Below are 27,172 nucleotides of genomic sequence, written 5' to 3'. Positions count from 1 at the left end.
CCAGATCCACCTGTCTCATGCTGTACAATAAAAAAATAATATTAAAAGAATCATTTATCAAATATAGTAGAATTCATAAATTAAGTTACAAACTTACCATATGCTCATAAGATCCTGTAGCAGTATCTCTCTTGTCCCCAGGACGTGGTCCAGATCCACCTGTCTCATGCTGTACAATAAAAAAATAATATTAAAATATTACTTGAAATTAACTATTAAAAGAATCATTTATCAAATATAGTAGAATTCGTAAATTAAGTTACAAACTTACCATATGCTCATCAGATCCTGTAGCAGTATCTCTCTTGTCCCCGGGACGTGGTCCAGATCCACCTGTCTCATGCTGTACAATAAAAAAATAATATTAAAATATTACTTGAAATTAACTATTAAAAGAATCATTTATCAAATATAGTAGAATTCATAAATTAAGTTACAAACTTACCATATGCTCATCAGATCCTGTAGCAGTATCTCCTCTAGCAGTATCTTGTGCAGTATCAACACCAAATGCAGTGCTAGCTAACTCCTGTACAAGGTCAAATTCAAAGTGTCCAATTAAATCTTAAATTAAGAGTCAAAATAAGATCAAATTAAGTATTACATATTAATACCTCAAAGGATGTCTATGTGCGTTCAAATTGGCTCTGATCAAAATTATAAGGATAACCTATCCTAATGGTAGTGTCCACCTGCATACATGCATTTAATGAAATCATATTTAGTGAACATATATATGTGTACTAAATAATTTCAAGTAAAGTTACAATATTGTAAGAGTTCATATTTAAGTTAAGAATTATAAGATACATACCATAGATGGTGTCACAATAGTCAGACCCTCTTCTCGATGTGATGTAGAGGGTCCCTCATGACCTGAATCCTGGAGAAAGAAGCATTCAATGTATCAACATGAAAATTTATATAATATACGACGATAGCATATTAACTTAGAAAGATCTAGTACAATGTCTAGATAGAAATTTATACTATACCCCATAAGGTGTGCCGAGTTGTCTTCCAGTAGATGCAATATTGACTCTAATATTAGGCGTAGTCCTTATCTACATAAACAAAATTTATTTAATGAAGTATTAGATTTTATAAAAAAAGAGATGCACTTAGTTTATACCTATATTTAATGAAGTACATAAAAACATTGACATGTACATGTAAATATATCTATACCTAGTCAAGATGAACATCCGAGCAAAGAAAATCCATATAAGATGTCATCATACTATCATCTGCTGCATCATGCTCATCTGGAACTGAAGTAGATCCTTCAGCAATAGTAGGACCTACACACATCTCATGACAACTCGAACACATATGTGGCATCCATCGAGGAGCAGATGCCATGTGAGCAGCTTGCTCACTCAGGTTCCCTGTGAGGGAAGTCAAAGCATCTAATGTCGAAATGAATGATGTATTTTGGACATCTGCAGGAATCGATGGAGCAACAAGTGGAACTATGGGTGGATCCGGTAGGGGATTATTACTCCGTGCCCCTAATCTATGCTATGGCATTCCACGACCAACACCCTGGAATGACTTAATATCAAAATAATTTGGTTTTTGGTTCATTACAAACTCACAGTATAATTTCTTCAAAAAATAAAAAGGGACCTCATAATTACGATGTGGTGGATAATCAAAAACCATCCACCATCTATCCCAAAAGTATCTAGCCATTTCTGGATGCACACACCACCTAATTGAAATTCTTTTCTGGTTAGGTTGCATTGGTTCTCTTGTTTTTGGGTTGGTAAAATATGGACATAAATGAGCTTTGGTTATTTTCAAATCTGTGATTTGTCTATAAGTTAAACCATCGGCATAAAAATCATGCAACTCTTGTCGTCGCCTATGAAATTGATCTAATTGAGAATCAACAGATCTAACTGACTCGACAACAGTTTGCATTGATTTTGCAAACTCTATAAGATGGGGTGGCGTGACTTGCTCATTTTGGATAGCAGCAATGTTTTGTTCAATCACTTGTAGGTTTTCATTAATTCGTTCTCTTAAACGAATTTCATCCAACCTAGGGGGTTGTGGTGGTGGTGGTGGTGGTGGTGGAGGAGGAGGAGGAGGAGGGGGTTGTGGTGGGGGATTTTCACCTAATAGTTCATCTATGTCAAAAACATCCATGATGGCAAAGAACTCCTGCATATATAAAGATATACATGAATTATATACAACTCTATGTCAAAGAAGAATCTATTTTACTAAATTAAAAAAAAACATTTATAAATAGTAACATTTCTATGTTGTTGAATGAGATACACATGAAATATATAATATAATATTGAACTTAAAAAAATATACATGTACATACTATTGAATCTTGAAATATAAAATTTGCGCACAAAACTTAATAAAAACTTTCAATGAAACATCATAAATCTATTAGAATTCAATTACGTAGTTTTGAGATAATTGTCATCAATTCATATTGCATTGATTAGTCTTCAAACAATCTTAAAAAAAAACTAATCTCCCATGACTATAAATGACATACTTAAAACATATTATATTCTAAGTGGTTGTCATGTAAAGACAAAACATCAAAACTTTTGAAGAGTTAAGCATATTTCACCATTAAATTTCTCCCATAATCAAATCTACACAAGATTATAATTTACAAAAGGTCTTCAAAAAATATTATTTCCTATAAATCATTTATTATAAAACTCCGCAATCATTTGTTTTCATATATAATCTTTCTATAAAATTTAAGATATCAATCCATACACAAATTCTCTTACAAAGTTGAATAAGAAATGAAGGATAGAGGATTAAATACTAAGATTGTTTTGAGAGATCAATGGACTAGATTGATTGAAAGGATTGTGTGCATTAGAAGCTTCCAAGTGGCAACTTAAATGTTTGGTGCACACGAGGAGTTCATGATCCAAGAAATTTTTGAGGAAAAGGTCTTCTTAGGGGCGTATACACCAAGATGTTGTAAAAAAAGGTAGCCAAATGACCAAAAAAAGATAAACACGAGTGCGTTATTGGGAAATTCATTTAACGTATTTGAGGTCTTTTTTGTAGTGTTTTTTTCTTACACTATACTAGGCTTGTTTACACTATCGTAGGTTCATTAGGACTATCCTAGGTTCATTAGGATTGTCCCAAGTTCATTATTGCTTTCTTAGGCTCATTAGGACTTTCTTAGGTTCATTAAGACTGCCCTACATTCATTAGGATCATTTGAGGCTCATTGGGACTTTCAAAGAAATGTTGCTCTCTCATTAGGCAAGGAGGATATAGACCCTTAAGGTTCTCTCATGTTTTATAGACATTTGATAGGTTTTAAATTCGAAATATTCATTAATGGAGTTAGTCTAGTGTTTCTTGGTTAGTGAGGAGGATCAGTAGATGTACATCATTAAAGTTTACATAAGGGTTGCATTCAAGTCTTGAAATAGTCCATCTCTTGTTCAAATATATGTAAGAAGGGGAGAACATTGGATATATTACATCATTAGATAGTTTTAGATTATAATAAAATATAAAATAAATTAATATTTAGATGTTGAATTATAGGTTAGTTAATAGTTAGTAATTAGTAAATTAGTTATTGATTGGGAAGTTGCATTCCCATAGGTTAGTTGGTTCATGTCCAAAAATAAGGACATGATGTAATGTTCAAATCAAGTTGTGATCTAGATTAAATTTAAATATCTTAGTTTTCATAATTTAAATTAAGATATTCATCTATAATAATGGTGTAGTAATTGTAATTATAATTTTTCACATAATACATACAACATCAATGCATTAAGCAAAAGAGGACAATTACAAGGATCAACATGTTCATGTAATGAATCACCATGATGACCATATAAGATGATAGATTTTAACTTAACAATTTGAAAGGTTACATAATCCTTGTAAGAAAATAAGGAATGAATGAGAATAGGTTATCATCATTTTCTAATACAAAAGAACTCAGACATTATCACTATATACATAGCCCAAAAAAAACTTATACATCCAAAATGACGTGGAAACAATATTCAAACCTCAAGGAATGTATAATAGAAGAATGAACAATGGAGATAATCAATTTCTCAATCTAGTCCTACAAAAAATTATTTATTTACTCTTGAGACATGAATTATGAAACAAATGGAAAAATAAGTAACAAAGAAGATAAAATTATAATCTAATAAAATAGGAAAATAATACATCAAGGTACATTCTAATAGTCAACCTTGCTTTAGAATTTTTTTCTTAAAAATGCATCTACTATTTACTATTGGCACTTTCCCCTTTTAAAATATTTCACACCTTACCAAAATTACCCAATGGTCCAAAATGTTATTTTCCGCATGGTTTATGATATTCACCCTTTTCTAGCATGATAGTTTAACTAAGTAGGTGAGAAGTAAAAAAAATGCCAAGATCATCTTATTTTTAACTCCAAATTTTATATTGAAGGTTTCAAAGGGTTCCTCTAAAATAATTTTAATATAATTAACTAATAAAATGTAATTTTTAACCAATAAACCAAGAAAAAGATTATATTTTAAACACTAGTGAATGTCTAGGCCAATATAAGACAAAATGGTCTAACACTAAGCATGTTGTCACATATTTTCTAAATAAATTATTATAATATGGATATAACCATTGAGTTTTAAAATTAATTAGCCTCAATAAAAAAATCTCAATTTCTATATATTTCATAAATGCATAATTAGATAAATTATTACTTATAAATAAATCAATATGCATTTCTTTCAAAGAAACAAGAAACATACAAATAATAATAAGTTGTGATCTATATATCTAAATATGAAAATAATTCCATTAAAATTTTTACCTAGGTTAAGCATAAAAGTGATAATAAAACATAATCACCATGTTTTATTTCAACCTTAAAAGTAAAAGAACTCTACATATCCTAAAATTAGGACTTAATCACATCAAATAATTCTAATATAACTCAAAATACTCCTTCAACATATAAGATGATCTATGCTAGATGGCCATGTCTTACTTTCATCCCATTTATGGATTTCTTACATAGTAATACAAAAAATAACTTTCATCGAAATTAAGCATCTTTAACCATGAGATTATATATATCCTCAATTGTATATTCAAAATACTTCTTGGGAATTATATTTTTCAAATCTTTCGGATGTATATATAATTAGCACCCCATTTAGAAAACTCATTATCAATCAACATTATAAATCAACAATATTTTTTATTTTGTATTAATGAATTATATATTTGGCATATTAGCTTCCTTTATGAACGTATGTAAACCAAACTCCAATTTTAGTAACTTATCTAGTTTTGCTCTAAAATTGTGTCCATAATTGATCCTTTTATACCATCACATGACATAATAGGACCTTTATGCCATGACATGGCATAAACCTAAGCCTAAACTTTCATATCTAAAATTTGAAAAACTTAATGTTAATTACTTTTAAGGTTATACTAATTTAGTGGTAACTTTTGTATTGCCTAATGAGGATTAAGAACAATTTAGGTACATATGTTCGGTTTTATTTCAATTTCATTTTCGAACATTTTTGTTTTTGTTTCCATTTCATTTTTGGTTTTTTGTTTGTGTTGATTTCATTTTCGAACGTTTTTGTTTTTGTTTCCATTTCATTTTCGGTTTTTTGTTTGTGTCGATTTCATTTTCGAACGTTTTTGTTTTTTTTCCCATTTCATTTTCGGTTTTTTGTTTGTGTCGATTTCATTTTGTTAATTATCTAGGTTTGGTTTTGGTTTCTAAATTTGTTGATTACGGTTTAGGGTTAACTATTCAAAAATATTTTACATCAAAATCAAGAATTTACAAATATAAAAAATAATTTATTTATATGCTACTATTAAAAAAAACTAAATAATACACAAAAAAAAGAGAAAAATACACAAGAAAATTATGAAATGTAAAAATAGATGACAGAATGTGTACCTGGGATAGTGGTGGAAGCTTGAAGTGGAAACCACAGCATGGGGGCCCATTTTCGATATCCTTTTGTGTAACAGTAAAAATGAAAAATTATCCCAAAAAAAGGGTAAAAATAGCTTTTCAAAACGGGGGCCCGTTTTATTTGGCTTCGGCACCCCGTGACCTTTCGGCTCGGGAGGCCGAACCATTAACAGGCCCCCGTTTTTTAAAAACGGGGCCCGTTTTGCGGAGCGCATTTTCCAACGCGCAGACTTTCGTGAGTTTGTGACTCATTAGCTTGCACATACCCTGAAGTAAATGAACACTTATGCTACTGTAATTAACTAATAAATACACTGAGCTGCTATAATAGAAACAAAAGTGAGTAAAAAATATGAATATTCACCTGTAACTGTTTATTGAAGCTGATTCTACAAGTTTGCGATGTTTAGAATGCCTTGGTCTTATGAGTATGAGATGCTATTTGAAAACCTACAACTTGAACATGTCTAATAGTTGCCTATCAAATTTGATGCAAAAACCTAAGGATAGGGGCGACCCAATGCCCTAGTTTGAACAAGAGTGCTCCAACCACCTTGGCCCTAGGAAATTACGTTTGAATTCCAAGAGCAGGTCTAGGATAGTCTCATGATATTATTCTAAGCTTTGTAGCTTTGTTGGGTACCTATAGCTACACTTGCAAGATGGAAAATGGTATGGTGGTGGCTATATAGGGGTTTGCGCCGGTTAGCACCTTGTTTTGGTGATTTCCACTACCACAAGGAGCCAATATTAAAATTGGAATAATGTGTTTGCTCTTGAATCTTAAGTCTGCCTAAGATTTCTATGAGCTAAAGTGTCTAATATGCAGACTAGAGTCTTACTCAAATGTGTCAGAGAAAAAACCCTAAGTGATAATTATTGAATTAAAAATTATTTAAATCACACAGTTAGAATGTAGATCTAAAGAAATAATGTAATTATGAAGCTAAATATGAAGTAGATCTGAAGCTGAATGATAAAAACATAAGAACAACATGAAATGATACCAAATCCCTTAGGAAGAGGTACAAGCCAATCATGAGTCAATGATTCCCTATCATCCTCCAATGTCTCTTGAAGCTTCCATAGTTTAATGTTGATAAAAAAATAATTCATTTGCAAATCTCAGACTCCTTTCAAGATGAACTAATTTCACTTCATTAGGATAGCTTCAGTTGCATAAGTGTTTCTCTCCAAAGATGCTAAAAGATTATCACAAGTGAGGAAGTGAATTTCTTTATATATGAAATCCTAGGCTGAGTTTGATGAATAGCTGACTCAAGTTTGTTATTATTGGCATTTGGCATTATAACAGACAATGGGAGATTGTTGGCATTTTGATAAGAATATTGAGAAGGTTGTTGATGATTATGGATATAACTGATTAAGGATGATTTACTGTCTTAATATTATTATTTTGTCATTGATGTCAAAAAATTGATTTTCTAATTCAGTATGATGTTGCCATATCTTGAGAAGTATGATTAGATGAGTATAAAGATATCGGTAAAAGACACATAAAGAATATGATGGATAAGGGGATGAATAAGGTATTCAATGGGCAACTATTACCGAGTCAGACAATGATGAGATCATGATGTTTAGATTGTTTTAACATCATACATATGTTGTAAATTGTAAGGTTAATACTATACTATGTTACTGAGCAAAGAACCTAGTCAGTAAACCCTAAAGAACCTAATTGGTAAACCCTAAGGAACCTAGTCGGTAAACCCTAAGGTTATCACTATCGGTTAATGAAGGCGGAATGTCTACCGAATGAAGTTTAGTATTTATCGAGTTGTTACCGAGTTGTAATCGAGCTACAACAGAATACATTAAATGGTTACATGCATTATTTAATGAAGGAAGCTAATGAGCTGGACTTGATTAAATGATTGGTATGTCATGCATGAAGTTTGTTAATGAATCTATGGAAAAGGAAAATCGGCATGAAGATCTACAGCGCAGATTGAACCGCATTACCCTAGCACAAGTTCCAAGAAGTGTATGCAAGTTTCTAGGTGGGGTAAAATGTTTTTCAGATCGAACAATACATTGAACCTAGACAAGTTTGAAGATCTGATGACTATGATTGATCATGGGAAATTTTATCAAGGAGATTAAGTGGTTGGCTAATTGTTTATAAATAGGGAACTATTGATAAATAATGTATGCGAACAAATGTATGCACAGGGATGCTACATAGTGATTATCGAGCACAGAAGCTTGAAGACTTGTTTGAATAATAGAGTATAGAAGCCCAGCAGATGGACAAGATTAGTTCTATGTCTAGATTGTATTGAGCAAATAAGAATCTTCTTTAGCATTTTAGATGTGAAGTTGAAGATAGATTTTTATTACTATTATTTTGTGAAAGTGACAGAAAATCTCTTAATCGAGTAGACTTAACAGTCTTATTTGTAAAACCCTCTAGCAAGGTGACATTCTGATTGAGTGTTCGAAATCCTTTAACAAGGTCACTTCTAACAAGGTGAAGATCGTAACAAATCTGAGGGAAATCCCTTAACTGGATCACATCTAGCAATGTGTTTATAATCTTTAACAGGATTTGCTTATAACCGAACATACTCTAGAAGAGTATATTTCTGAGTTTGAAATCCCACAGTGGTTTTTCCCTACTTGGGTTTCCATGTTAAATCTAGTGTTATGAGTGATATGATGTTTATAGTCTTTTGAGTTTGCATGTTTAGTAGTTTTGGTTATATTATAGAAGTATATGTTACCGAGGTTGAATCTGATGTTTTTTTGGTAGATTAAGTTTGTATGATTCACCCCCCCCCCCCTCTGATCTTGTTGGCTATTGGATCTGTACTTACATTAAGTATCAGAACTATCAATTGGTATTAGAGCTTTGGACTCCGGAAGAAAAGTTTAAAGGTACTTGAGGCAAAGATCCAAAGATGTATACGAGGGATGCACCGAAGCTGAACAAGTCAAGTTTCTCTACATGGCAGAAAAGGATGAAGCTGCACCTATCAGGAGTTGGAGAATATGTTGTATATTATCTAGAGAATGATTTCATCACACCGAGCACCTATCCATTGACTATGGAAGAAATAAAGGCAAAGAAAGAACATATCCAAGCAATGATTGAAATAACATCTGCATTGACTGACTCAGAGTTTAATGATCTAGAAGGCCGCAATGATGCAAAGGCAATGTGGGACAAGCTCATATCTATATATGGCGGTGATGAACATGTTCAAAGAGCAAAGTAGATAGTCTAAGAGGACAACTTGAATCTATAAGGATGAATGAAGGTGAGAACATAACCCAGTACAATACAAGACTAAAGGAGATTGTCAATCAAATCAAAGGAGCAGATGGAACTATTGAAGAAAAGGATATAACAAGTAAGTTGTTAAGAACCCTTCTACCAGCTTATGCAATCTGAGTCTCTGCAATCAATGAACTGAGGTCTGTACCTAATATGCCAGTTTCTTTAGATGCTACTATTGGTAAGCTACATGCATTTGAGTTAAGTAACTTTGATAATAGTGGATCTTCGGTAAATAAAGTTGAATCTACATTTAGTTCTTTTCATCTTGATGAATCTAATGATTACAATGAAAGAAAGTATAAGTACTCTGAAGGAGATCACAGTGGAGAAAGTGAAATATTTTGTAAGAACATGGAAGAAGTACACAAATTGTATGAGGAAATCAGAAAGCAGGAAGAGTTTGAAGCACTATTAGCTAGAAGATTACCGAGAGGCAAAGGTAAGTATAAAGGAAAACTACCTTTGAAATGTTTCAATTGTGATAAGATAGGACATATGGCTTCTAACTGTCTTGACAAATATTCTACTGAAAAGAGAGATTACCAAGATGATAGACAGAAAGATAATCATTATAGAGGACACCGAGACTTCAGAAGAAGAGATAGAAAGACATGCTTAATAGCCGATGAGGAATCCAATGATGATAAATCAGATGAAACTGATACAAAGGAAGTAGTCTATGTGGCTATCAAAGATGGATCAAATGAAGAAAGGTATGAAGAAAAATCCCTAATATCTCACATAAATACTAATGATTCTTGGAACATATATAATGGATGCTCACATCATATGATAGGTGATAAACACAAGTTTGTTATGTTAGAAGATTATTATGGAGACTATGTCAGATTTGGTAATGATGCACCATGTCCAGTAAGAGATAAAGGATCTATAACACTTCTTGACAATGCAAGATGCAATGATGTTTATTGGGTTGAAGGTTTGAAATACAAATTGTTGAGTGTAGTACAGCTAAACAATACAGGTTACCGAATAGAATTTCATAAAGGAATTGTCAAAGTTCATGACAAGCATGGAAAGTTAGCTGCTATCGGGACACAAACAAAAGGTAATACATTTCACCTTGACTCAACTTGGAACAAGTGTCGGTATGCAAAGATAGATGATACCTGGTTATGGCATAAAAGGTTTTGTCATGTAAATTTTGATAATCTTATCAAAATAAGTAAGAAGCACCGAGTAAGAGGTCTATCGAGTCTTGAAAAACCTGAGAATGCTATGTGTCGAGGATGCTAGATGGGTAAAATGACAAGATCAAGCTTTACAAGTAAGTCTTACACTTCTAAGGGAATTTTAGATCTTGTGCACATTATTTGTGGATGACTATTCAAGGATGATGTTGGTAATGTTTTTAAAAGAAAAATTAGAAGCTTTTCAAATGTTTAAATGGTACAAGGCAAGAGTTGAAAAGGAAATAGGAAGACAACTAAAATGTCTTAGATTAGATAGAGGAGGAGAGTTCACATCTGATGAGTTCAACTTATTCTACAATGATCATGGTATTAAAAGACAAGTCTTTGCATCGAGAACTCCATAGCAAAATGGAATAGTTGAGAGAAGAAATAGATCTATTGTGGATTGTGCCAGAACCCTGATGATTGAAAAGAAAGTACCACAAACATTTTGGAGAGAAGCAATAAGCACAGCAGTTTACACCCTGAACCAAGTACAACTGAAGAAAGGTACTTTGAAGACACCATATGAAATCTGGTATGACAAGAAACCTAATGTAAGTTATTTTAAAATCTTTGGAAGTAGATGCTATGTACACAAAGATGATAGAAATGGCAAGTTTGATCAGAAAAGTGAAGAAGGAACATTTCTAGGTTATTCTTCTAGCAGCAAAGCATTTAAATGTCTAATCAAATCATCTAACAAAATAGTAGAAAGTGCAAATGTGAAAATTGATGAATTTGCAGAAAGAAATGATGAAGGAAATTCCAAAGAACCAGAAGATTATGATGAATTTGTCTATGATCAACTGACAAGTCCTACCAAGAAAAATGTTGAAGAAAATGAAGAGAATATCCAGTTACCGAGTGATGAAGAAGATCATATAGAGCCTACCGAGCCTGTATTAGCCAAGTATGTCAAAAGAAATCATGCACCAAGTCAGATTATAGGAGATAAGGATGATCTAGTGATGACAAGGAACAAACTGAGACAGAACACATGTCTGATATTTGAATTTGAACCGAGAATAGTGAAAGAGGCATTTAACAGTGAAGATTGGATAAATACTATGACAGAAGAGATTGATCAAATCAAGAAGAATGACACATGGACACTAATCCCAAGACCGAAGGACAAAAATGTAATCAGTACAAAGTGGATTTTTAGAAACAAGCTAAATGAAAAAGGTGAGGTAATTCAAAATAAAGCAAGACTAGTTTGCAAAGGTTATGCTCAAGAAGAAGGAATTGATTAGGGTGAAACTTTTGCACCTGTGGCTAGACTTGAAGGAGTAAGAACATTGTTGGCATATGTTGCTTTCAAAAACTTCAAGGTATATCAAATGGATGTCAAATCTGCATTTCTGAATGGATATTAGAAGAAGAAGTTTTTATTGAACAACCTGAAGGATTTGTTGAAGACAAGAGTAAAGATCAGGTATGTAAACTAAACAAAGCATTATATGGTCTGAAACAAGCACCTAGAGCATGGTATGAAAGATTGCACTCTTATTTGATTAGGATTAGTTTTATAAGGACAAGTGAGAACAACAATATGTACATGAAGAATGATGAAAATGGAATACTGATCTCAACCATATTTGTTGATGATATCATATTTTATGGAAATGACTCTTTATGCAAGAACTTTGGAAATGAAATGAGCAAAGAATTTGAGATGTCATTAATTACTGAGATAAAGTATTTTATAGGTTTACAGATACTGCAAATGAAAAATGAGATTTTCATTACTCAATCCAAGTACATAAAGGAAATCTTGAAGAAATTTGGAATGGGGGATTCAAAACTAGTAAGTACTCCGATGACTACCAACTGTAAACTATCAAAGAATGATGAATCTGCATCTTGTGATGAGACACTTTACCGATCCATGATTGGAAAGCTACAATATGTTGTTCATAACAGACAAGACATAGCACATGCAATAGGTATAGTTGCAAGATTCTTTGCAGATCCTAAGGAAACACACATGATAGCAATCAAAAGAATTTTTAGATACTTGAAAGGCGCCAAGGATTATGGCTTAGTATATCAAAAAAGAAATGATTTTGATTTAAAAGTGTATACTGATGTTGATTGGGTAGACAACATTGATGACAGAAAAATCACAAGTGGAGGAGCTTTCTTTTTAGGAGAAAGACTAGTGAGTTGGCTTAGCAAGAAACAAGGATGTGTTTCACAGCCAAGAATAGAAGTTGAATATGTTGCTGCAGTATTGAATTGTACCAACATAGCATGTTTAAAACAACTGTTGGAAGGTATAAATGAGAAAGTTATCGAGCCAGTAACTATATTCTGTGACAACACTAGTGCCATTAACATTTCAAAGAATCCTGTTATGCACTCTAAGACAAAGCACATCTCTATCAAATATCATTATCTTAGAGAAGAAGCTCAAGAGAATAAAGTGGTGTTGGAATATGTTAGCACAAAGGAACAAATAATAGATATATTCACCAAGCCACTACCAAGGGATACTTTTGAGTATCTCAGAAGTAAGTTAGGGGTCCTGCCACTATCTTCTACTCACTAACTGAGTTCAGTGAAAGCATCAATTCGATGACTCTATCGAATATCTTTTAAGAGTTGATGTTGATTTACACACTTCAGGATGTTTTCTAAAGGTGTGCAGGAAACAGTGCAGGATACAATACAAGAAATAGGTATTGAAGACAAAATGCTCTAACCAAGACTAAGTTGACACATTACAGTAGGAATTCACTTCATACAGGAAGAAATTATGTTTTAGTTCTTTACTTTTTTTTTGGCATTGTTGTCAAAGGGGGAGAAGACTAAAGAAGATTGAAGAAAAAGGGGGAGAAGACTAGAGAAAAGAGGAGAAGTCTAATGTATGGGGGAGAATTCTAATGACAAGAAGAGAGCATTTCAGAATCTCACAGCAATCTGAATCAATTAGGTCAAATCAATTGGTTTTGCCATCAATGCCAAAGGGGGAGATTGTTGGCATTTGGCATTATAACAGACAATGGGAGATTGTTGGCATCTCAATAAGAATATTGAGAAGGTTGTTGATGATTATGGATATAACTAATTAAGGATGATTTACTGTCTTAATATTATTATTTTGTCATTGATGTCAAGAAATTGATTTTCTAATTTAGTATGATGTTGCCATATCTTGAGAAGTATGATTTGATGAGTATAAAGATGTCAGTAAAAGACACAGAAAGAATATGATTGATAAGGGGATGAATAAGGTATTCAATGGGAAACTATTACTGAGTCAGAAAATGATGAGATCATGATGTTTAGATTGTTTTAACATCATACATATGTTGTAAATTGTAAGGTTAATACTATGCTATGTTACCGAGCAAAGAACCTAGTCGGTAAACCCCAAAGAACCTAGTTGGTAAACCCTAAGGAACCTATTTGGTAAACCCTAAGGTTATCACTATCGGTTAATGAAGGCGGAATGTCTACCGAGTGAAGTTTAGTATTTACCGAGTTGTTACCGAGTTGTAACTGAGCTGCAACAGAATACATTAAATAGTTACATGCATTATATAATGAAGGAAGCTGATGAGCTGGAACTAATTAAATGATTGGTATGCCATGCATGAAGTTTGTTAATGAATCTATGGCAAAGGAAAATCGGCATGAAGATCTACCACACAGATTGAACTGCATTACCCTAGCACAAGTTCCAAGAAATGTATGCAAGTTCCTAGGCGGTGTAAAACATTTTTTAGATCGAATGATACATTGAACCTGGACAAGTTTGAAGATCTAATGGCTATGATTGATCATGGAAAATGTGACCAAGGAGATTAAGTGGTCGGCTAATTGTTTATAAATGGGGAACTGTTGATAAACAATGTATGCGGGCAAGTGTATGCATAGGGATGCTACATAGTGATTACCGAGCATAGAAGATTGAAGACCTATTTGAATAACAGAGTATAGAAGCCCAGCAGATGGACAAGATTAGTTCTATGTCTAGATTGTATTGAGCAAATAAGAATTTTCTTTAGCATTTTAGATGTGAAGTTGCAGATAGATTTTTATTACTATTATTTTGTGAAAGTGACAGAAATCCTCTTAACCGAGTGGACTTAATAGACTTATTTGTAAAACCCTCTATCAAGGTGACATTCTGATTGAGTGTTCGAAATCCTTTAACAAGGTCACTTCTAACAAGGTGAAGATCCTAACAAATCTGAGGGAAATCCCTTAACCGGGTCACATCTAGCAATGTGTTTGTAATCTTTAACAGGATTTGCTTTTAACCGAGCATACTCTAAAAGAGTATATTTCTTAATGGGTCCGAAATCCCACAGTGGTTTTTCCCTACTTGGGTTTCCACGTTAAATCTGGTGTTATGAGTGATATGATGTTTATATGCTTTTGAGTTTGCATGTTTAGCAGTTTTGGTTATATTACTGAAGTATATGTTACCGAGGTTGAATCTAATGTTTTTATGGAAGATTAAGTTTGTATGATTCACCCCCCCCTCATCATGTTGGCTATTGGATCTGTACTTACATTAAGTATCAGAACTATCAATTATTTGTTCACACAAAGAAATATTTGATTAATCAGGACCACTAAATTATCCTCCTGAAATTTGGAGAAAACTTTTTGGGACTAAGGGGCGCAGATCATATTGGTCCCACCAACTTTATCATGAATTTATAGGGATGTAAGATAAGAAGGTTCTAATGTTAATTCTAGCCTAATGACTCAAACCAAGATGTATAGATATGTAGAATGTGTTTTGAAAGTTGCAATTAGGGTAGGATTAAAGATAAATTATGATAAAATGATAAAAGGGCAAACCTAAGATCAATGGCCCAATTTATAAAGTGTGATGTGATTTGAATTAAGGACTCATATTTTAATTATTTATTAAAATTCATATGAAAGACCTATAATGCATAATATAATGAGAAACATAAAATTCAGTGCTCACTAATCATGGAATTGGACACCCTAATTAAAGGTCTACAAATTATGATTGTACACCTCAATATTAATTTAAAATTTTCCCCACACATGTTGGAATTAAGAGCTCCCTTATTTTGATGGATTTCAATAGAATATCTAAGGACTTTGTTATTAATCTAAGTGTTAATTTGATAAATTTTCTAATTTCACATGTATTCTCAAAAAAAGTTCTAGAGCCAAGAACTTCCATAGTTTTGTTAGTATGGGAGGTCAAAGACTAAGGGTTGAGTCTAATTATTTTATTTCCCTAATGAAGAAAGTGGTTGTGTGGGATATTAATAAGAAGGGATGTTTCACTTCATTCTTTAGAGTCAAGAAGGGGTGTGACAATGAGCTCTTAGTAAAGTTTGTGAGTAATTGGAGGCCTAGTAAGGTCTATATTGGAAGTGAGGTCTGGAAGGAGTTCATAGGTCATGTCATGTGACTAAGTTGTAAAGGCGCTAGAGTCCATTGTTTAAGAAAAAATGCCTACCAAGAGTATATTGATTTTTTCCTAAAAGGCGAAGAGAAATTAGTTCATCTAAATGGATTAGTAGAGAAGACCTTTTGGCTCCCTAGAGAATGGTTAGCTACCACATAATTAAGTTCTTACACTCTTGAAGGGTGCTTCACTATGACTCACACTTGCCTATTCTCTCTCATCCACTATCTACACCATGGTAAATTTTTTAGTTTTCTATTTTTTCTTTTCTTATTTTCCTCTATGGAATACTATACTTAAGAATGAGATTATCCCATACTCCACCAAGGTCTAATGTTGGCTCTGTACAATTATAGTTTGAATGCTTCCCTTACTATCAATCCCACAACTCCCAACTTGCAAAATCCCCTAAGGCTTAACCTTAGCCTTGCTCAGAAGGAAAAATATAAAATATACATTGCCTTTGGAGAAGAAATTCCCTCATCCTCAAATGCTAGAAAGCTAAAGTCTAGCCTTCTAAGCACCAAAGAGAAAAATATGGCTAAGGTCGTTGTTTCAATCCCCCCTTAAAAGAGGACTCTTGCTTAGAAACAAATATGTTCTCTACAAAGTAAGGATCTCCCATCCACTTCCCCTCCTTTCTCTAGTAAGAAGACTCCATGTGTGTCATAGAGTAAGCCCCACAATGCTAAGAAAGGAAAGAAGCCAAATATTCCCCCCTTAAGCCTAGTTCTAGTTTCAAATGGTGAGATCAAAAGAGAAGAATTTGTAGCTTGTTTTGGGGAAATAATTTTGATTGGGCTAGCCAAAATCTTTATTGAGTCCAAATATCTTAAGGCTCCTATAACCCCCAAAAAGAACATCATTGAGGCCAAAAATTCTAGGGATTCCACTCCTAGTAATTAGGAGGATGTGTATTATAGGGATGAACCCCTAAAGCTCATTCTCGATGACTCTTATTCCTTCTCTCCATAGTCTAATTCCCCCCTTCAAATGAGTGATGGGAGGTCTTAAAAAGATTAAGAGGTATGAGGAAGATGATGAAGATGATGCTAGAAATAAAAATGTGGAGAAGACCACCAAGAAGAAGAACGTTTAGAACTACATGGAAGAAATTGAAGATATCCATGTAAGATTGGAGAAACTTGAGAATTCTTAGGATTTCACTAATTGCCCATCATGAAAAATGGAATGAGTTAAACAAGAACTTGTATTTGTTTTACCACAAGATTTCTTCTCTAGACTGGGTTATGAATAAACATGTAATGATTTCTAATGGGCTAATGTGTAAAATGATAATCAGTGTGGTGACTGTTGGAAATAAACGGGATAAGAAGAGAAAGAAGAATAAAGAGGAAGGTTTTGCCGCATCTAAGAACATGAAGGAGCGTGGCTCTACTAATGGTTCTAATTGGTGGATGTAATTATTGAGGATTAGAGTTATTTGTATTACTCCTCCTTGCTTGTGTTTGTGGATGCTTGATTCTACATTGATGGTTCGATGTCTCAGTTGTTTTGGTGCTTCTTCTGTTTTCTGTTGTTTTTTATATTGTAAGATCAATTTTGGTGACTAACTGTTGCTTGATCCATTTGATCGTTGTCGTGCTCTACTTAACTCTATAATGGATAGGAGGCCCTTCCCCCTTTTATCTTAATAAAAAGATTAAATTTCACACACCTCGACATTTGAACCATACAAAATAAAGGAGGAATTGATTGAAGGAGTTCGAGCCAGCCCTGTCTATACAATTGAGAAAAAGCGATTGCCTGCCCCGTCTCTGCAATTGAGCAAAAGGGATTCTAAACATCTGCCCCTCCTCACTTCTAGTTCTATTCCCAATAATAGTTTGATCAAAAGTCTGGGGAATCAACCAAAATCAATTTCAAAAGTGAAACATACAATTATTTATTTTAGCACCACTAGATATAGATTGATCTTTAGGTACTACAATTTAAAATATTATATCACGGCGGAGGGTAAAAGAATTGCATTAATCTTTGTATGCGACCATTTAATTAGTTATGAGATGAAGAACGCTAACTGATTTAGATTGATCTTGCATAGAATTTCTCATGTCAAGCAATCAGCACTTTCTTAATTGATATTGCCATAAGCACAATGACAAATTTTGCTACAATTACAATTCATAAAATATAAAAGTTCTTCAAACCATATATTCTTTTGGAAATATATTGCACCTTTCCGTACTCGAGATTATTTAATCGTTGTTTATCTCCGAAAAACTACTACACCTAACCTTATCACGATTGTCAAATATATGGCTTACTGGAACTAAAACAAAGTGAGTAATACTCAGTAAGAAGGTCGCGGTAGACTTGGCAATGTAATTAAACACCTGCTGTAGCGTTAAACAGCCTCAGCAAACCGTAGGTGACTAACATGGCAAGCCATCCTCCACTCAACACTCTCAGGCTCCCCTTAACAATAGAAGAACGCCCAAAGTAAGCTCCAATCGCACCAAAGATCATGAGCAGCAAGCTCGAAACTCCAACCAGAACGCCAACCCTAATACTATACTCAGTGATAAAGGCAGCCGAGATAAGAGGCAACAGTGCCCCTACAGAAAACGCAAGGGCCGATGCGCACGAGGCCTGAATTGGGCTCGGAAGCCCCTCTTTTTCTTCTCTTGAAATAACCAACGGAGACGCAGGAGGCATTCTGCCCCCTTGTTCTCTACCCTTCAACGTTTTTCCAGCTTGCTTTTGTCTCTTGAGGTTGGAGAGCTCCACGTCGCGCTGCGTTTGCACGGAAATGAATTCGCCGATGGCCATGCTGCACGTCCCCGCCACCAGCGCCGCCAGCCCAGATATCACCATTGTCTTTGCGTCTGTTTTCACCGCGCCCACGCCCATCATCAGTGACGCCGTGGTGACCAGCCAGTCGTTGGCTCCGAGGACGGCGGCTCGAAGCCCCTGTGCTCTATTTCGATGATCCATATTTTGCTCATCTTCATCTTCCTCTGGACAAGGAGACATGGTAATGAGAACACTCGACCTGGGAGGATGTGGTAGTGGCGATGGCTCATCAATTGCTTCTCCTTCCTTCATCATTCTGTTCAATTCTATTGAGTCCAACTGGAAAGCAAACGGGCTGGATGCTCTAACGTCCATTTTAACTCGGTTTCTCTCAGCCGTCCAGCTAAATGTAGTATGGAAGGAAATTTTGAGAATGTTAAAACGCAGCGTGTGTTGTCCACACTCCCATAGACCTCCTTTTGTAGCACACTGACCCCTTTCAGTAGCGAAAAAGGCGAGCCTGATATTGGTAGCCATTAGGAAGTAGTGGCAAACAGATATACATTTGCATCTACCCACAGCTAATCTTTTATATTTTATTGATATTTAGCCCGTTATTGGATTTTACACCAGGACTAGGTGGTGGATTATATGAGTTGGATTACTTAATGCGTGTGCCATGAGCATGCCTATCCATTATTTCCCCCCGCTTTTAAATGGCAGTGGGATTAATGGATATAGAATATCATTTTTTGATGTATTTAAACAATCATGTATCATGCTTGCATGGAGCACGAACGCCAATGTGAGAATGGCGCTATATAAAAACTCCCCACTATCTGGCTACCATACAACTTTCTTGTTAAAAGAAAGGAAATGGATGGCTGTTATATACCTCATTATTTGTAGATGGTTTATATTATATACTAGCATTTGGACCTTAGTGTGCAATGGGTATGTTGAAAAGGTTTAGAAGGTCAATTATGATTTTTTTGTTCTATTAGTTACAAAAAATATTTGTGGTACAATAGATGAAGTGGTATGTCATTTAGCAAATGCGTTATTCGTGTAGCAAAAGTATCAATGGAGAAGTGACAACTTGAAATCAAATATTCATCCTTCTAAACATGGCCCAAAAAAACATTTGAATCAGGTATATAATTAGGCTCCATTAGGAGAGAGAGAGAGAGAGAGAGAGGTGGGTAGGGAGAGAGAGATATGAGATATTGATAGAGAGAAAGATAGATATAGAGATGGAGTTGGAGATGAAGATAGAGGAGATGTATAGAAAGAAAACAAGATGGATAGATAGATAGATAGATAGATAGAACTAAAGGAGATAAATAAATAGATAAAGATCTAGAGAGATAGAGAGGAAGAGAAATATATAGAGGAAAATGGAGTGAATGATAGATAGAGATGTAGATGGTGAGATGGAATGATAGATAGATAAGAATATATAGAGATAGGGAGAGAGGGAGAGAGAGAAATAGAGATAGATAAATTAATAAATATAAATAGACAAGAGAGAGAGAGAGAGAGAGAGAGGGATAAATGATGAACATAGAGAGTGGGAGAGACAAAGATATATGAGAAGCTAAAATGAGAGAGAAGTAGAGGTAGAGAGATAAATAGGGGGATATGGGGGGAGTGAGTGAAGTAGAGCTGGGGGGAGATAGAGAGGGAGGGTTTGAGAGAAAGGTGAAGTAGAGAGATATAAAGATGGGCTGATAGGGAGAGTGAAAGAGAGATATGGATAGAAAGAGGGAGAGATAGGGATAGAAAGAAGAAAAGATAAATAGATAGATATAACTTGGGAAAGATAGAGTGAGTGTGTGTGTGAGTGAGATAAGAAGTGGTATATAGAGAGAGCAGCAAAAAGATGGAACAAACTAGAGAAATAGGAATTTAGATAATGAGTTGGATTGAGTAAAAGAGATAAATATATAAAGAGGGAGAGATGGAACATAAGTGGAAGAGAGGGAGAAATTTAAATGGAAATAGAAAGAGAGATAATGAGAGAGGGGTGGACAAAGATATTGTAATGGAGAGAGAGAGAGAGAGAGAGAGAGAGAGAGAGAGAGAGAGAGAGAGAGAGAGAGAGAGAGAGAGAGAGAGAGAGGAGTAATGAACACATCAATAAAGAGACAGGGGAGATAGAAATAGAGATAGGGATAGAGATAGAGATAGGGAGGGAGAAATAGGGAGTGCATGTAACTAAAAGAGAGTTATATAGAGATAAAGATAGGGAGAGTAAAGCAAGGACTGTGTGTGTGCGTGTGTCAAATACAAAGATAGAGACAAAGAAGGAGAGAGGGATAAAAAGAGGGAGAGATAGAGAGGTAAATATAGAGAAGACAAAAGAAAGGATGAGGGGAAAGGTAAGGAGATACAAATAAGTGCTCAGACATATAGATAGGGAAATAGAGACTATTCTTTATTGTTAATCATTTTAACAAATGATAAAATGTTTTTTTCTACCTTGACTACTCTATTCATTTTCATCCATCAAAATAGATAAACAACATGATTGACATCAATGAAAACACAATAGACATAGATATCTTACACATTCACTTTTCAATATGTGTGATACAAATTTATAACACTCTAAGACAAGTTGAAAATTTATATTATATTATATTTAAAAATAGTAATTAGTGGGTTGACTATATGATTTAGTTTTAATTAAACATTACTTTTTATTTATATTAGATATATTATATGTTTAATATTTATTTGTGTCTTATATTATAAGTAATATCCCAACTATATTTATTATTGTGGGTTATGTTCTATATAATATATATTACTAAATATAAACTTAATTTAATATAATCAATATATATTATATTTTTCTTTTAATACTAATAAAATATTAAATATACTATATGTTGATTTTTTTTTATTTTAATATATATATTTTTATCGCCAATAAAGTTTTATATTAATAATTAAAATATTTACAATATTCAGAAAGGAGGATTTTTGTGGCATTCGACCACTGAAATGTCAAATATTACCAGTCTAGATTACATACAAACACTACAAAATACTCGAACACTTTCATACATCTATAGAGAACAATCAAATTCTAAATATATCAACCTATCAGTATAAACCTACAACCATCTACTTTGAATCCTTATAAACAATATCTACATATAATCTAGTTACAATATTTTTGATATTAAATTATTTGAAATTATATTAAATTGAATAGAAAATATATTTAATTTATATTTATTATATAAATTATAAATGTTCTATATAAATATTACATATAATATATATTTAATAGATAATATTAATTAAATATAAACTTAATATATTATAAATTATAGACTATATAATAATAAATATAATTATAATATAATTGAGTTTTTCATGTAGTTTTTATTGTGAACTAGTAACTTCTTACAAATGAGATAAAACTTAAACATATTATAGAAAGAATTGAGATGAAAAATTATTATCTATATATATTTATTATTTAATTTAAATTTTTTTATGTTATCTATATAATATTTAATAACTATATATTGTGTATATATTTTATAGATTAAATATGTAATTTAATTATATTCATTTTTTATAAGATGAAACTCTTCTTCATTATTTTTTGTAGATTTAAATATAGATAGATCAGTTTAAAATAATATCATAATTTAATATATATTAGACTAAATTAAATAATATACACTGTATAGTATAGAATAATCAATATAATTATAACATTAATCATATATAAAATAAATATATAATTTAATAATAAATTTAACTAAATATATAATAAATAATATTAAAATATATCCATGATAATTACACACATAATATAATAAATAAAATCAATTATTAAATTAATTTAAAAATAAATTTATACTATAAAATATAATTAATTATTGAATATAAATATAATGAACTATATATTTAATATTATGTTTATTTATAATTACTTAGATGATTGGTAAACAAACCTCTAAAAACAAAAAAACATGTTACATAGAAAAATCTTGGAAATCAAAGGATGGCCAAATTCTAATATTAAAAGTTTACTACTTTTCACCCAACTACGTTGTGTCTATTTATTAATATATTTTTCTTAGAGAAATATTATAAATCATGTTTCACATTTTCAAAAACTATGGTTTGTATTTATTAATATAATATAAGTCTTTTATTCCCTCCTTTTCTTCCACCAAGGATCCTTTAATCAATTTGTATGGCACTCATATGTATATCTATGTGGACTAACATGGTAGGGATCCAAAATGGAAGGAGCTACCTCTAACCTATTTCAAAACATAGGGAATGACACACTTAGGAATCAATTCCTTAGTCACCTAGTAGATTGGTCCCTCTTTAGTAAGCCTAGATAGGATGAAGTTATTAGGTCCCCAAACCCAACAAGAATTTATTATGTATTACCTATGCCTATAAGATGATTAAGAATGATGCCCTCTTTCCCCTATTCAAATGGAATCTAGTCTACAACAATAAGGTTACTCCCATAATTAAGTAATTCTAGAGAATTTTTACTCAAAAAAATATGACCATGGGCAATTTGGTTAAGAAGGGGATCAACTTGGTTAACAAATATTCTCCATGTTGTGATACTAAGGAATCAAATGATCATCATTTCTTACACTGCATATTTACTAAGGAATTCTAGGATGAGATACTAAAAACTCTTGATGTGGCTTGGTTGGTTCCTCCTATAATCAAATATATCATTCTCAGCTACATAAAGAAATCTCCTTTTCATCATCATGTGGTTACTAAATTATGGAATTATATCCCTACTTTCCTTTCTTGGGGCATTTGGAAGAGAGGAACAATACATTATCTACAGAAGAAGACAAAAATAGCAATAATATTCTAAGGTGGTTTCAAATGGAATCAAGAAAAATATCAATGTAATTAATGTAAAAGCTACTCATAATCTCCCCACCCCCACCAAGCTCAAAATTTGTTATTATTGGAGTATTACTAAGCCAAGGAATTTGATTGTTCCTTCCAACTAAACCAAGGAATTTGATTGTTCCTTCCAAGAGATTGTTGAGAAAAAATATCAAATGGAAGAAGCTAGAGTTAGGATGGATAAATATAAATTATGATAGTAGCACTCAGAGGAACCTTGGTGTGACAAGTTTTGAGGAGATTCTAAGGAATGAAAAAGGTCGTCATAAAATCACTTGCTATAAATTTAGGCTCAAAGATTGACAATGAGGCTAAAGTGGTTGTTTCTTGGTTGGTAATAAGATGAGAACATTTCTTTGATATGCATAACATAGAAGTTGATAGTGATGCTAAGCTAATAATTAATTTGATAATTTAGTCATAGATTCCTTCCTAGAAACTAAAAAACTACATTGAGTAAAGTTGATACGTTCTCTCTAAATTTTCCAAAACAAAGATTCAACACTCATAGAGAGAAGCAAATAAAGTTACAAACTCTCTCATTAATCTAGGTTTCCAACACAATAAATGGATGTACTATACATTTGGTGGAAGCCTTCTATGCAAATAAAATAATTTCTATCAATGGACCAAAAAAATAATGAACGTGGATAAGAGATTACAAGATTCTTCTCCTTATTAAAAAGGTTTTTAATATGGAGGTTTCTAGGAGAGATGTGAATTCTAAAGTTATGGTTTGCATATTTATTGCAAGATAGAAAAACAATGATATAGGAAAAGGTATACTATGTCTCATCTACATGGCTACAGATAGTACTAAATGCAAGTTATAAATTCTTCACATAGTATTTTGTTTCTTAAATAAAAAATGATATCTGTGTGATTACAAAAGAACCTTACTTTATAATAATTATTTCTACTCCACTTTTCAAAAATATCCATAGAAGTGAGGTAAATGTTAAAGTCATGATGAATACCTTCAAGGGAACGATGTATGAGACCAATATTAATAAAATAAATGATTTCTTAAAGATCACAGTTAGGAAAATATAGTATTCAATCATCTCAATATTAATTTGAAATTTCCCCCCACACATGCCAGAATTAAGAGCTATCTTATTTCAATGAATTTTAATTCAATATCTAAGGATTTTCTTATTAATTTAAATGTTAATCTAAAAAAAACTTCAAAATTTTCTTGCATTCTTATAAAAAAAATTATAGCCAAGAATGTTCATAATTTTGTTAACATGGTAGGTCATAGATTAAGGGTTTACTCTAATTCCTTTCTTTCCCTAATGAATAATGTGGTTGTGTGGGATATTTTTTAGAAGGGATGTTTCACTTCATTCTTTGGAGTCATGAAGGGGTGCAATGGTGAGCTCTCGATAAAGTTTCTAAGTAGTTGAAGACTTAGTAAGGTCTAAATTGGATGTGTGATCATAGAGGTCTCAAAGGAGTTCATAGCTCATGTTAATTGGCTAAGCTATAAGGGTGCTAGAGTCCATTGTTTACGCCTAAATGCCTACCAATACTATATTGATTATTTCCTAGAAAGGGAAGAAAAATTATTTAGAAAACAAAATGGATATAATAGAGAAGACCTTTTGGCTCCCTAGGGAAAGGTTAATTACCACATAATTAAGTACTTACACTCTTGAAGGGTGCTTCACTATGGTACATGCTTACCAACTCCCTCACCTCGACTATCTCAACCATGGTAATTTTTTATTTTCTATTTTTCTTCTTATTTCCCTCTATGGAGTAGTGTATTTAAAAATGAGCTTATCCTACTATCCCCCAAGGTCTAATGTTGGTTTTGTACAATTATAGTTTGAATACTTCTCTTGCTATTAATCCTATGACTCCCAACTTGAGAAATCCCCTAATACTCAACCACAACCTTACTTAGAAGGAGAAAAGTAAAAAATGCATTCCCTTTAATGAGGATATTCCCTCATCCTTAAATCATAAAAAGATGAAGTCTAGCCCTCTAAGCTCCAGAAAATAAAATCTAACTAAGGGCATTGTTTCAAACCTCCCTTAAAAGAGGAATCTTTCTTGGAAAAAAATATGTTGTCTCTACGAAGTAAGGATCCCCCCTCTGCTTCCCTTCCTTGCTCTGGTAAGAAGACTCCATGTTTATCTGAGAGTAACCTCCACAATGCTAAGAAAGGAAAGAAGGCAAATATTCCCCCCATAAGCTTGGTTCTAGTTTCCAATGGTGAGATCAAGATTGAAGATGTTGTAGCTTCTTTTGGGGAAACAAGATTGACCAAGCTAGCCAGAATATTTGTTGAGTCGAAATATCCTAAGGCTCCTATAACCCCTAACAAGAGGATCAATGAGGACAAAGATTCTGGGGATTTCACTCCCAACAATGAGGATGATGTTAACAATAGAGAGTAATCCATTAACCTCTTTCACGATGACTCTTATTTCCTCTCTCCATAGTCTAATGTCCCCCTTGAAACTAATGATGAAAGGCCTTAATAATAGTAAGAGGTATGATGAAGATGATAGTGGATAACACCATGACGCAGGAGAACCATTAGAACTACATGGAAGAAATTGAACACATCCAAGTAAGATTGGAGAAAGTTGACAATTCTCAAGATTTCACCAACTGCCCATCATGCAAGGGAAAATGGAATGAGTTATACAAGACCTAAATTTCTTTCACTACAAGATTTCTTCTATAGACTAGGTTATAAAATGGTGGTAATTATTTCTAATGGGCTAATGTGTAAATTAATGGTTAGTGTGGTGACTGTTGGAAAGAAACTCAAGAAGAAGCGAAAGAAGAAGAAAGAAGAAGGTTTGGCTGCAACTAAGACATGAAGAAGTGTGGCTCTACTAATGGTTCTAATTGTTGGATGTAATGACTGAGGATTGGAGTTCTTTTTATTGGTCCTCCTTTCTTATGTTTGTGGTTGCTTCATCATCCTTTGATGGTTCGACGTCTTAGTTGGTTTGGTGCTTCTTTCTATTTTCATGTTATTTTTTATTCTAGAAGATCTATTTTGGTGACTTAACTACTACTAGTGTTGGTCCATTTGATTGTTGTAATGCTCTACCTAACTCTATAATAGATTGGATGCCCTTCCCCCTTATCTTGTTTCTAATTTTGATCCATTTTATTGTTGTAATGATCTATACTTAACTCTATAATGTATTTGAGGCCCTTCCTCTCTAATCTTAATCAATAACATAAAATTTCACAATCAATTTCAGAAGTGAAACATACGATTATTTATTTTACCATTTCATTGCTTACGTCATGAAGAAGACTACTAGATTTAGAGGGCCGATTTAGAGTGATCTTTCCGTACTACAATTTAATATGTTATATCACGAAGGAAGGTAAAAGATGTGCATTAATCTTTGTGGTCGACCATTTAATTGGTTATGTGATGAAGAACGCTAACTGATTTAGATCTTGCATACAATTTCTCTTGTAAAGCAATCAGCAATTTCGTAATTGATATTGCCATAAGCACAGGGACAACTTTTGCTAGAATTACGATTCTTAAAATATAAAAGTTCTTCAAACCATTCGGGATATTCTTTTGGAAATATATTTTAGCATTCCGTACTCAAGATTATTTAAGCATTGT

At 32.9% G+C, this 27,172-nt stretch overlaps 1 protein-coding gene and 1 long non-coding RNA gene across 2 annotated transcripts; both read right to left on the bottom strand.

Annotated features, from left to right (window-relative positions):
- Positions 1–630: 630 nt before the first annotated feature.
- Positions 631–1,066, bottom strand: LOC131874811 (uncharacterized). The gene is made up of 3 exons (XR_009372171.1): positions 996–1,066; positions 815–883; positions 631–692 (listed from the first exon to the last, which is right to left on the bottom strand). It is a non-coding gene; the product is annotated as an uncharacterized LOC131874811 (long non-coding RNA).
- A 17,161-nt stretch (positions 1,067–18,227) lies between these two features.
- Positions 18,228–19,172, bottom strand: LOC131031414 (vacuolar iron transporter homolog 3-like). Its single transcript, XM_059219379.1, has 2 exons — positions 18,586–19,172; positions 18,228–18,525 (listed from the first exon to the last, which is right to left on the bottom strand). Exons 1-2 carry the CDS (start codon positions 19,170–19,172, stop codon positions 18,228–18,230), a joined length of 885 nt encoding a protein of 294 aa, XP_059075362.1.
- Between the last annotated feature and the right edge of the window lie 8,000 nt (positions 19,173–27,172).

Source organism: Cryptomeria japonica, chromosome 4, assembly GCF_030272615.1.
Source record: "Cryptomeria japonica chromosome 4, Sugi_1.0, whole genome shotgun sequence".
Lineage (NCBI taxonomy): Eukaryota > Viridiplantae > Streptophyta > Pinopsida > Cupressales > Cupressaceae > Cryptomeria > Cryptomeria japonica.
This window is presented reverse-complemented; position numbering and strand designations above follow the sequence as displayed.